The following is a 14,040-nucleotide window of genomic DNA, read 5'->3' as shown; positions in this document are numbered from 1 at the left end:
AGGAGATCCATTCAAGCTGAACTTCTCTGAAATAGAAAAGGGGGAAAATATATTGCAAAGTCAGAAGCACCAGCCAATAATAGCTAGCAAAGAATGCAAGGGAAGGCCTTAGAAAACAGCCTGTGTCTTCCTCCAGAGGCAGCTGAACTTCGAGGAGGGGCTGCTCATGCACAGACAGATGTGTAAGAGTGGCCAGGACTCTCCTATAAGGACAGGACAAAAGACAACTGGAGATGAAGACTGGTGTGAGTTACACAAGACAAAACATTGCACAAAGCCTGGTCCTAATGAAGGGAGGACAAAGGCCAGATGAATCATTCTACAGAGTACCAGGCAGGTAAGACTAGACCAAGAGCTCCACACCTACATTAGACATGGGACTGTGGCAGACACCACCCTTGGCAGGTTTATCGACCTCAAGGAGGTGAAAAGAAGTCAGGTTGACTTGAACAAAGGATGCTGGCTTGACAAGCTTGAAATATGTTCTCTTCATATCTCTCTCTAGGAGAGACACTGCAAGAAAAACAACTTGAGGCATGTGTTAGAAGTGCAAGCACGGAGCAGGAAAGGAAGTCAAGAAGAAGTGACATGGCTGCAGCAGAGAAGGCTGACTCCAAGCTGTTACAGAGTAGACTTTTACGAAAGGAACAGATATACGAACTGCTGCAACTACATACCAAACTAAAATAGTAACTGAAGGCCAGACTCTGAACAACTGAGGAAAGAGCGCGTCACGGGAGGAGATGGCGGTGAGTTTGGTCATCACTGAGGCCTTGGAGAACATGAGCCTAGAAACACAAATAGCTGTTTGGGCTCACAGCTCTACTCAAGGTTAATGTCAGACCAAATGTGCTTGTGATTGTGATTGTACGGGGCAACCTATGCTGATGAGATGAGTTCCTTGGGTTTTAACAATTTCCTAGGCAGAGGCCCTTGTGGTGGTTGCTGGAGCACAGTTGTAAAACAATGGTGTTTCTGAAACAAACTGGGCACTTTGCCACCAGACAGGAAGCACTCTGAGTTCAGTATGGGTCTAGTTTCCCAGAAGACAATGAGCATTACAATCCTAGGACCACTTCACAAGTGAGAACAGAGCCTCACCCTCACTGGTGTGACCACACGGGCTAACTTACAGATCTAACTTACAGATGTTGCACACACAGGACACTGTCAGTCCCCTCTTCAAGAATAATGATTTTTGTAGCAATGATGATTGAAACTAGTCTTATACAAGGCTGTTTTAAGGACTTTGTGTATAATTTACTTAATCTCCAAAACAAACGATGAAAGAAGTTACTGTAATTCCTGTTTTACAAATAAGGGAACTGGTCTCTAAGAAGCTAAGTAACCATCCAGTGTCATTACTGGTATAAACTGGATCTTGAACTTAAACTGAGGGAACTTCACAGCACTATGTGCAGCTTTTTGAGATGGAGCCAGCGTACATCGGTCAATTTTCTCCTGGAGATACTGTATATATATCAAATGCATCTCAGGCCAGAGACTCTGAGCACTCCACAGGCTGATGGTCACCTCGGCAAGACTGACAGGAAGATTTTCTCACCTCCGCACTCTTTTATTTTGCATTTGCTATGTTTTGGCGGTCTGAATTCTATCTAATTCTTGGGCCCTGCAAACCTAATTTTGGATGATATAGTCACAGTTTCTTGGACTAGGTTCTGTTCTGAATGTAATGGGTGTGGTATTGATGTTACAATTATTTTGTTTGGTGGGATAATAAAGGCAAGAAAAGGTTGGTGTAGACCTACATCTACTAGCTTCTCAGAGCCTAAGCAATGGTACCCATTCCAGGGATCTGGAAGCTGTCTTCTGAAGGAATCCCAGCTGAAATCTAGCATCCAGAGAACATCTCAGTGAAACCACAGCCAGCAAGTGAAAATGGAGAACTTCATATTCTCTGTGCCTTAACTTCAAGAATGTTAGGGTCTACTGAATTTTAGTCACCAAGGTAACTAACTGATCCTGGAATCCACTTCTGTCTTGAGGTGAATTGTTCGGAAGATTTTTATCTTTAAATTCTAATCTCTCCACAAAAACATGTTGGTTTTTGCGCTTACTATGTAAAACCCTGGGTACTGCACTGTGTGCCTGTGTGCCCACTGCAGGGAAGGCAGAACAATCTAGATTGGAGGGTTCCAGCTGGAAAGGAAAAGACACTGCTTCAAACCCTAAGGTAGGGAGCAACTGCTGATGACACCCAAAGCTGACCTCTGGTCTACACACACATGCACTTACACATATACACGACCACGTGCATAAACAGACACACAAATAAATAGTCATAACAGAGCTCTGTTGGACACTGTCATTGGATGCGGGATGAAAAATAGAATAAGCAGCGAGAATTCTGTTTAACACAGAACGTCCTTGGACTTGCTTACTGATACATTATTTTGACTTGTTTCAGAAGCATTGCACTAAGTCTTGTACTATCCTCCATGATCGAGAATGATCAACAGGAAAGCAGAGTTGTTTGAAAGAGAAATGTTCTAAGAGACTGATGGCCTTGCTCTAGATGGGAAAAGTGACCTTTCCAGTTCACCACAATGCAATAATTTCCAGAGTAGTCAAAATATTTAAAAAATAAATAAAGTTGGAGACTGCTAACCACAATGTGAATGCCATGTTACTAAAAAGCATTGTCAACGAGACACAGCAGTTAGAGAGTAGGCCCAGCAGGTGAAAACCCTGGCCCTGGGTGTGAGCCCCAGCACCCACAGGGCAGTTTCAAACCATCTGTACCCCAGTCTCAGGGGCTCCAGTGCCCTCTTCTGTACTCCTCCACCATCAGGCATGACCTCTGCACAGAGAGACACTAAGGCCAGCAAGATGGGAAAAAGGGCTTGCTACCCAGTCTCACAACCCAAGTTCAATGCCTCAGGCCATGTATTGCAACCATGCATATGGACAAACACACACACACACACACACACACACACACACACACAGAGAGAGAGAGAGAGAGAGAGAGAGAGAGATTAATTTGTGGGAGTTTGGCTTCCTCCTGTGCCTTCATTTCAGAGCAGTGCTCTGAGATGCCTGGCCAGCACTGTCATCTTACCTTCTATGTAAGTTAACTATTATTCAGTAAATGTTCTGGCTTTAACGGTACATCAGTTTGGAAAATCTACTCCTCTTGATTTTCTTCCTGTTAGCTCTGTTACTCTGATAGGCACCATCTTGTTATAGCATAGTATATTGACTACTGGCAGAAACATGGTGTCTGTATGAATTAAATAATTATTTACTGTTGATAGGATATATCTATACAGAAACCACAACTACAGAATTGCTGTTGGTATATACGTTCCTTTTTATTCCTTTATTTCAAATTTCTTTCTTTCAGTAAAATTTAAGTTTTCCCCTCCCTCAACTTCTCCAAGATCTTTCCCACCTCCCTAACCAACGTCATATTCTCTCTCTCTCTCTCTCTCTCTCTCTCTCTCTCTCTCTTCCTCAAAATAAATACCAAAACGGATAAAAGTTCCAAAATGAAACAAGGCTCCCCTCCAGAAGAAAAGCAAAAAAAAAAAAAAGAAAGAAAAAGAAAAAGAAAAAGAAAAGCCATCCCTCTTCCCCAAACCAGAGAGCTCTTTCTGTGTTGGCCAATTAATCCTGGTCTTAGAACCTGCCTTGAGTGTGGTTGATACATCTACCCAGTGGCATTCCATTGGAGAAAACTGCTACACCCTTTGCTTTTGGAAATTAATGCTTGTTGGTTAGTGGTGAGACTTCATTTTCACACACCCCTTTCAATACTGGAACCTGTGTTTTTATATACATATATGAAAAATAAAACAATACATGTGTACATATATATAAACACACACACACACACACACACACACATATATATATATATATATATATATATATATATATATATGCTGATCTGATGTAAAATAAACAACAATGAAAAAGTCACAGCAAATCAACAGTATTGGTATTTCTTTACTTATACTTGAAGTTATCTTTAACATTTTATATTTATATAATTATATATTTTATATTTAATATGTATTGTATATTTTTAATTAAATTTCTTCCATGGTTTAGAAACCTAATTACAAAAACAATTTGTAAATCTAGTAGAATTTATAAAAGTCTCACTTAGATGATACAATGTCAAAGTAGTTAAATGTCATGACAAATGTGTTCATTTCTTATAACATAAGAGGAAAGTTTGAAAATATATATTAGAGGCAGAAGGATTTCTGAGTTTGAGGCCAGCCTGGTCTATAAAAGTGAGTTCCAGGACAGCCAGGGCTACACAGAGAAACCCTGTCTCGAAAAAAAAAAAAGAAAAAGAAAATATATATACCTCTAAAATAGGAGTGGGAAGCATGAAAACCGTTCTCTGTTGTTTTTAATCACCGATAGAACGCACTGCTCATCTATGCTTTCGAGAGGAACCTGCTATGATCTTAACACTAGACCTTATTAGCCGATCTGATATAATGCCAATCAAACAAAAAAGCCACAGTAAGTCAAGAGTATTGGTATCTATTTATTTAAATTTGAAGTTACCTTTAACATAATATTTGACCTTTTCTAAATCTAGGTTTGGAGGACAATCAAAAGAAAAGTTAGGGACTCCAATCAGTCAATGTACAACATCATAGTAACAAAGACAAACAAATGTCAGAACCCAATATTAAGTGATGAGGGGTGCTACAGGCTGGAAAAGCCTCCAGGGGATCAGCCTCTTTAACTACGTTAAGCCCAGTGAACCTGTGCTGCTTCTATGTGTTAGTAGTTGCAGAAACTGCTTGCTGCTGACATAGACTTTTGTTTGTTTGTTTGTTTTTGTTTTTGTTTTTGTTTTTTTCAAGACAGGGTTTCTCTGTATAGCCCTGGCTGTCCTGGAACTCATTTTGTAGATCAGGCTGGCCTCAAACTCAGAAATCCGCCTGCCTCTGCCTCCTGAATGCTGGGATTAAAGGCGTGCGCCACCACGCCCGGCTGACAAAATACAGGGTGATACACAAGTTAAATTGTGATGATAGCACACTTCCGGGATCCATGAAGCATGAGGTGGGTGTTTGAGCGTCTCTGGAGCCCATGACATAACAGTCTCAGCCACAGCTTCACTAGTTGGGTCAGTAAACTTTTTTTTGTTTTTGAGATCACGTCCAGACTGGTGGTCAAACTTGTGCCTCTCCCGCCTTATTCTTCCCTGGTAAAAGAAAATAAATTTCAACTTTGTAAATACAAATCCTTCCTGTTAACCAAGTTCTTGGTTGTTAAGTTCCAACAGCCTACTCACAGCTAATGTTTAAAACTCCAGGAGAGCTACAAGTAACTAAACAGTTGGTAAAGGCTTAAGAACATGTGTAGAGGAACAGCTATACATACTACTGATCATGGGAAAATGTGAGGTGGAGAATGAGAATCCTTACATAAGAAATGAATTTCAACATGCTCCTACCACCCTCAGAAAGAGCATAAAGAAGTGTTCCTGGAGCAACAGATGACAGGCAGTTGAAAACTTTATCTGCTCATAGGTAATACCAATCCTAAGTATTAATAGGAATAAAACAATTCAGATAAAAAACCTTAATAAAGGGGAAAAAAACAAGAAAAATAGATTTGCTTTCTAAGTACATATAATCCTATATATCCTTACAAAGGTTTTTTATGAACAATGAAATGGACCAATTATCACAGATAAGCATTAACTATGGATATGAATCCAGAAAATGCCTGTTCTTACGAAGTATAAGTGAAGAGAGTACACGTTATTGGCAGTATCCCTCGTGGCTGCTTTCTCAGACTGAAGTTGTTTATGTGTAACCTTACAGCCCAGATTGTGTTAATAAATCTATAAGTCCTCCTCAGGAATGAGGCAAAGTTAGATGGCATGACATCAGTCTCCTGTTACAGTAACACATCTGTGCACATGATTGTGGTATCAGTGCTGGTTTTGTTTCCAGGGACTAGCCTAAAAGTGGATCTTTAGAGATAGCATGTTAACATCTTAACTCTGGCTAATATATACAATGAAAGTGTTTGAAGGCACATGATAGAACTTCTGAGTAACCTCTAGAGAGGTTACTCTCCCTCCCGCCACACCTCCTCCCCCTCTCCCTCCTGTTTTTGGGGATTGGATCCACAGCCTTACACACACTAGGCAAGCATTCTGTCACCAAGCCACACTCTGAGACCCAATAATTTCTCTTGGGTGTTGGATCCCATAGAAACTAGTTAAATTACAGATATGTCAATGATATTTATTTCGTTATGGTTCATTAGATTTAAAATACTTGGCTTAAAAATAACTCAAACTTGTGGCAAAAAAAAGATTCTTACAACCCTGACGCCCCTTGAAAGGTATTCACAGGGGCACATGGTGCCCCTTTGTGTAATAATACAGTGTTTATCCATGCTATAATTAAAATCTTGCTTCTTTTCTATAAAATGCTTGAAATGAAAACTATATAAATTTCCTTCAAAATAATATCACAGAATCATTTTAAATATTTGCCACTTACCTTTTGAGATATCGCCATTTTTTCTACCATCCATATCATAAATATATCTGTCTGGTGAATCTAGATTAATTTTCATTGTGCATGCACCTAAAACCTACACAGCATAAAATAATGTATTATATTAAGTTCTGGTTAACCCAAACATACATTTAAATGATTTCCATACAGTTATTTTTATTACATTGCAAAATAATTTTTTTTAATTCTAAAATATTTCTAACATATAAAATAGAAAAGTAATTTTAATTACTAAATTTAAATTGTGTATTTTAACACACAAGTATTTTAAAAAGAAGGAAGGAGGGGAAATAAGAAGAAGGGAGGAAATGGAAGGAGAGCCAGGATAGGAAAGAAAATGTGGGAAAAGGAAGAAACGAAGATGAAGAACATGCAAGAAATGGCAATTGCTTAGCTGCAAGGGATGCTGAGGAGACCAAGGGTCGAGAACTATATTACAGGAGTTCCTCCTCTATGCACTGCTGTCTTTACTGTCTGCTAGTTAAATTGCTCCCATGCCTCACATGTCCCTAGACTTATTTTCCCCTCTTCACAGGAGAGATGCAAGGAGCTGTCCATGGACTCTCTTGGAGATTCCTTTTCTGTCTCTTGCCCTCAAACCATTCTTTCTTGCTTTCATTGTACCAACAACAGCTTTCTCAAAGAAGACCAATGAGGATCAGGGAGTTGTGATGGCTATTCCTGGTTGTCAACTTGACTACATTTGGAATGAACTACAATCCAGACATGGAGGGCACGCCTGTGATCCAGATCGTGAGCCTGGACGACACAGTCCTAGAACCCGGATCTTGATATGGAGATCTTGAGGCACAGTGTCTATGAAAAGCTTAGGCCCATGAAAGGTAATACACACCTTTAATTCCAGGAGACCGAAGCAAGCAGATTTCTGGGTTAAATCAAGGTCAACCCAGGACAAAGCAAGTTCCAGATTCAGGCATGGTGGTACACATCTTTAATCTGAGCCACACCTTCTTCTGGAGATCTATATAAGGACATTGGAAGAAGGAAGATTCTTTTTCACCTGCTTGCAGTTACCTGCCAGCACATCTTCTGGAAGCTACTTCTTCAGTATTCCAGCTTATACGGAAGACCAGCTGAAATAACTAGCCTTGGGGGACTAAGAAACTACTATATTCTTGGACTTCCCTTTCACAGCTGCCCACTGTTGGGCTAATTAGACTGCAGATTGCAGGTCATTACAATAAATTCCCTAAATATATAGAGACATTCCTTAAGTTCTGAGACTTTATAGAGTCTCTTAACTCTCACTTAATTGAATTGTAAGCATTATTTCTCTTTTTCTTTCTTAAACACTTTCTCTTTCTTAAATACTTGTTTTCCATTTGAAATGAGACACAGTAATCCACCTAGTTTTCTTCTCATTCTTTCTGTAGGCTTGTGACTCTCATCTTCATGACTGATTTTCAAGGTGAAACCCAGGTCCCTTTCTTTCAGGCTCTACTCTTTCTCCTAAGGCATTCTTAAGCCTGAGTCCTAAAATCCCAACTTCCTTTTCTATACTGACAGCTCCCAAAGAGACATACCTGTCCTGAGTCTGCCTTTTAGGCTCTGGACTGTCTACTCAATATCTCTGCCTCTATGAAATAGACTGCAGGATCAACATATCCAATACAGAATACTACTCTTCCTTCTTCAAGACTAGTACTCTAGAATTCCATGTTCTAGGGAAAGGAAACCCGCTATCTAGGGGTGCAAGCTAGAAGCCTAAAAGCTACCCTCACAATCCAAGACATTTTACTGTTCCTCATGTCATATATCCATGCCATTACATGGTTTGTCATTTCTCATCTTCTAAAGACCATACAACACTTTTCTTGTTAACTTTTACACCCTTGTGCTGTTACTAGGACAATAGTTAGCTTATAGTTGTCTGAGTCGACTCTGACCCACTCAATTCATTTTCTGTCAAACATTAAAATCATCTACTCAAAATCATAAACCTGGTTACCCTCCGTTACTCTCCTAACTAAAATCCTTTCAATGAGTTTTCAGGGCTTTCAAATGACAAGTGAGAAAAGGTCTTCAAGCTTCCTACAAAGCTACACTCCCCCAACATTTGCCGCTATATAAACAGGAGCCATCACACATGGAGGCTTGTTTGCCAACTGATGGGGATTTAGTAAGGAATGGCTTTTGAGGCATTGATCTAATAAACTTCTTAATCTGATGGACTCACAAAATGAGAAGTAGATCTTGGCTGGCTGAAGCACATTACTGGGGACATGTGCTTGAAGTTGTATGTGACTCTACTTCCTGTCTGTATTCACTTCCTTCCATTTGTCATTTGCATTGGGAAATGCACACATTCCACCTGATACACTGACAGCTCTCACACTGACACATTCATCTTTCGACTAGCTTCTAACTTTAGGCTGTCTACTCCCTGTTCAGTATTTCTTCTGCCACATTCTTCTATTACCAGGTTGTTCTGCCTGACTGTGGGACAAGACAGAACAACAGACTGTGAGCTAGAGCAATTCTTTCTCCTATTAGGTTGCTTATGTGAGGCCTTCCTACACAGTGATGCAGCCTGACTGTTGTGTACACTAACCTTCCTACTCCCAAAATGCACCTTAATCACCCTGCCTCGGGACCCTGCACTGGGTTCTCCAGGATGGGGTGCTTCCACCGTCTCAGAAGTTTTCCCTGCACCAGTATCCACATCTAATGACTATTTACAAATTTTACTGTGTCGATAATGGAAGCTTCTGTAATTGCAGGAACTCTTCCCTTGAATTTACATTATCAGTTTTATTGGTGATATTTTTGAAACTACCTATCAATTCTTTTCACAGTTGTAACATCTGTAGCCAATTTTATTGATCTTTTCAAAGAGACATTGTTTTTTTTTTTAACTTGTGAAGATATTTTTATATTGTTAATATGTTTTCTTTAGCCAATGTCTACTCTTTATGTCTTTCTTCCTTTATCTAATTCTAAGTAGAACTCTGTTTTGTTCTAGTGAAGTAACTGATGGGGAGTTGAAAACGTCTCCCCTTTTAAAGTATTATTGTTGAAGTCCTCTGCTGCAGCTCTTCCCAGCCCCACCCCTTCTCACCTCTCTTGTGAAAGGCTTTTCTATACTGAGGGCTTCATCTTAAGCTCGAATCATTGTTTCTGGGAAAATCTGGAAACTTTAGGAAATGAAAAATACCTGGAGTAAATAGGCCACCAAAGTGGGCCCATGGGTTATCTTGTTCCTTGTTTATGCCCGTCCCCCATCCCCACCACCTCTGCTTCCTGTTCATGAGATAGATGGCTCTCCTATGATGCCCTTGTGATATTCTGCCAAAGTGTCTGGAGGTAAGCAACAAAACACAGACTGAACCTTCTAAAACTAGAAGCCCAAATAAATCCTTCATCCTTAAGGTTGTTTATGTCAGGCATTTCCACACAGCCATGGAAAAAGTACAGGACAGAATGTTGAAGCCAATGTGTGGCTGATGCTACAACTAAACCCGACAGTGCAGTTCCTAAGCAGTTGGTTTATGGGAGGAAATCAGAAGAGTATGCTGGGGAAAGCCTAGAGCACTGTGAGCAGTCCTTAATGGGCAGTTATGATAGGAGTTCAAGAGCCTGACATGCTCACAGGAATACAAACAGTAAAGTGCTCATTCAGTAGGATTTAAGGCAGAAATGAGATATGGGAGCTAACATAGATGTCCTATGTGCTCCAACCTAGCCAGGAGTTTCTGCACATTTTATCTGTGTGCTAACAGATTATCAGAGGCAGAGCTTAAAAGGTGATGAACTAAATAGACCAGCAGATGAACTGTTAAGGTTGTCCAAGATTCTGGCTATGGTGTGGCTATTTCTGACTGCTATTTACCAGCCTTATAGTTCAGAAATGTGAACAACAACAACAAAACAAAAACAAAAACAAAAACAAAAAGTGTGAAAAAAAGGTCTTTTAAAATTGCAATATCCCCAGCAAGGGAGTTTGTTTAAAGTTACAAACAAAAAGCATAGAGTCATTAAAGTGATTAGTCCTACAAAAAGAAACCAATTACATTTAACTGATAATAGAAAAGATGCCCACGGGGCATCTTAAGAATGAGGTGGATCTCATCAACTGCAAGAGCCAAACTGTAAAGGTTTTAAGTTGTTTGAAAGAATTGGCTTTGAGAACAGAGCTCTAAGGAAGCCTGGGATGCTTGGAGCGTTTTGCTGGGCTTAGCTGCCCAGGCATTCAGGAGGCATTGCAGCTGTGGTCCTGGGGGAGCCAGATGTTATCCTAGCAGTAGCTGACCCCGACACTATCCCTGTGCTGCTGGGTTTGCAGGCTTTCGGAGTGCAAAAGTTGCAGGGCTATGGAAGTTTTTCCAAATTTCAAAGGAAGCCTATGGCCCCAGGCAGCCTGTGAAGCTAGGTGGTAAAATCTACCCTGCAACTGAGACGGATGGGAATTTGAAGATGCCAGGGATGTGACGTTATAAGCAATGACTTGAGCTGACCTGAAAGAAGGACAATATGAGCTGGACACAGGCCAGAGCAGGAGGCTGTCTGCCCATTCGAGCTCATGAGCTCATGGCGGATCACACGCCCATGGGGCTGCACATGGGTCTCCAGGATTTAATGCTTGAAATGTTAAGTTCTGTTTGTTTTTTCTTGTGTGGCTTCCATCTCTCCTTTCCTCTCTTTTGAAACAAGAATGTTTAGTCCATGCTATAATGGTTTTCTTTGTTTTTGTTTAATTGAAATAGATTCTTCTCTCATACACTATATCCCAGCCACAAGTTCCCCCACCTCCCCTCTCCCTCAGATCCTCTTCCCCTTTGTTTCCCTTCAGAAAAGAGCAGGCTTCCTACAGACAACCAAACATGACATTCACAGCTTGTTTTTATTTTACACAGCCTAAGAGTAAAAAATTGCCTTGAGTCTCAGACTTAATTGAATTTAGATTGTGAACAATGTTTGAACTGTTTAAGTTTTGGGGGGCCTTGGAGGTATACTAAATATTGCCTTATGAGATGGACATGAGATTTTGGGGTTCTAGGGAGTGTACTGTTCCAGTTTGGGTGTGAGCTGACTTTCCAAAAGGCTTGTGATTTAAGGGGTTGAGTCCAGCTGAGGTGCTCCTTTGGGGGCCACTTGAAACTGTGTAGGTACTTCCCAGCTGGAGGAAATAAGCACTGGAGTAGGTCCTTGGGTCTATCTTGTCTCGGCTGACTGCGATCCTCACCTTTTCCCTCCTCTCTCTTCCTCTCTGTTCCTCTCTTCCTTCCTACCTCTGCACCTCCCCATCTCTTGTCTGTCAGGAAGTGAACAAACTCTTGATTTAAGTTGTTTCTCAGACATTTTCTAAGAACAAAAAGGAAAACAGCAGAGAAAAGCACAGTGGCTTCCTCCCACACATGGGAGAGACCGAATTCCTTTTCATTGAACTATGAACTTCCTCTCAGAGTTTTTCTTTAACTTGTGAGTTATTTAGAACTGTGTTGTTCTGATACCTTATGATTTTTAATTTAATTATATATGCTCAGGAAACACACTCTACCTGTTTTAAGCCCTTTAAAATGTATCTGGACACCAAATTGTCTACGTAAGTGAACAGTCTGTTATTGCATATTTAAAATAACTCATACATACTCAAATTCATTTCTAGTCTCACTTTTTTCATGTAAAACAGTCCTCAGTATAACTTATAGTATAGATTTTCTGGAAACACATTACCTTTTTAAAAAGATATGTCTCTCCCTCCCCCTTCTCTCCATGTGGCCAGGGCTGGCCTCTCTTTACCTTCTCTCCTTTCCCCTGTCTTTCTGCAATAAAGCTCTAAAACCGCACACACACACACACACACACACACACACACACACACACACACAGCTCTTCAATCCCTCACCTTTCTTACTCTCTATCCCTCCTTCTCTCTTTCCCTTTACCCTTCTCTCCACTTGGCTATGACCGGTCTCTCTCTACCTTCTCTCCTTTCTCCCTGCCTTTCTCCAATAAAGCTCTAAAACCATAAAAAATTTTTTATCTATGTGGGTGCTTTACCTGTATGTTTGTCTGGTATCACGGGCAGCACGTGGGCTGCCCGTGGTATCACTTGCATGTAGGCTGCCCGTGGAGTTCAGTAGAGGGTATTGGAGTTCCTGGAACTGGAATTACAGATAATTGTTAGCTACAATGGCTTGAGTTCAATTCCCAGCAAGCACGTGCTGGTTCTTAACCATCTATAATGTAATCTGATTCCTTCTTCTGTGGTACACGAAAGCAAAGCATTCATATACATAAAAATAAATAAATCTATTTTTAAAGACATCTAAAAGGAATAAAATAAAAATAATAAAATAAGATAAAAATAAAAACAAACAAACCTAAATAGGACAAAATGAACAGAAAAAGTCAAGGAAAAAGCACAAGAAACACAAATAGACATAGAAACACACATATTAACACACAAAAATCCCCTAAAAATACAAAATTGGAAGCCATAATTTAAAAGCAAAAGAACTGTGGGATAAAAAAAAACCTAATACAGTAGAAGCTTCCTAAAATATATACATATATGAAGGTGATATAATAGAATCACCAAAAAAATAGGTGGAGAGATGGAGCCCCAACTGAAGATCTCCCATCACCTTTCAGGACAGGAATAGGTTACATCTAATCCAGTTTTTGGCCAAAGGGAACCCACAATCAACCCAAGCTATTGCCAGTATCAGTTACTCTCCACAAACTGATGGCAAGGCTCTACTGCTGAAGACAGTGCCTATTCAACTCACTCAACATGGAGTAGTATAGCTGGGGCCTATACAGAGCTTTCACTTCTACTGACTACTTCACTTCTACTTCGTGGTACTGCAAGGCCCTCTGCATGTTACCAAAGGAGAGAGGTAACTCAGCTACCACAACTTCGATCTATCATGGTGTCCTCCCTGCGAGATGCATTGGTAGAACAAAACCTACAGGACTAACCAACCAACATTGAATTTAATTTAAGTTCACTCCATGAGGTGGAGCCCATTCCCAACACTGTTTGAGTGGCCAAGAACTTGAGACAAGATCACCAGGGCCCTGGGGGAAAGCCAAGTGCTAGTATTCTGCTAATGGAATATAGCAATTAAATGACTCCTAACAACATTCTGCTATACTCATAGATAAATGTCTTCCTCAGCAATCATCATAGAAGCATTCTCCTGCAGTAAGCGAGAATAAACATAGAGACCCACAGCTAAACAGTGTGTAAGAAATGTGAGATCTTGTAATGGTAGATCTACCCAATCTAGGAGCACAGTTTGTATTCATATTAATTGAGTTGTGTTTTCATTGCCGGGGCATATTTGGGTTGGAGATTTACCACAACAAGGTCCCCAACCCAGCAGTAGATGGCTCACACAAAGCAAATCCAATGATATTTTTGGAGGGTCTTTGTTTCACAATGCCCTATCTGGGAAGGTTATTTTCTTGAGTGGGAACAGTTTTCCAGTGGCTATACCACTAAGGAATATAATTCTCCCTCTTTCTGCAATTCTTCAACTGT

The 14,040-nt window shown here is 40.3% G+C and overlaps 1 protein-coding gene across 1 annotated transcript in view; it reads right to left on the bottom strand.

Annotated features, from left to right (window-relative positions):
* Dcdc1 (doublecortin domain containing 1) overlaps positions 1-14,040 on the bottom strand; it is a 360,393-nt gene that overhangs the window by 325,491 nt on the left and 20,862 nt on the right. The window contains 1 exon segment of the mRNA XM_021194912.2: positions 6,509-6,606. Within this exon segment, the coding sequence (XP_021050571.2) occupies positions 6,509-6,606 (98 nt within the window).

Source organism: Mus pahari, chromosome 3, assembly GCF_900095145.1.
Source record: "Mus pahari chromosome 3, PAHARI_EIJ_v1.1, whole genome shotgun sequence".
NCBI classification, from domain to species: domain Eukaryota; kingdom Metazoa; phylum Chordata; class Mammalia; order Rodentia; family Muridae; genus Mus; species Mus pahari.
The sequence above is the reverse complement of the archived record's forward strand: the minus strand, read 5'-3'. Positions and strand labels throughout refer to the sequence as shown.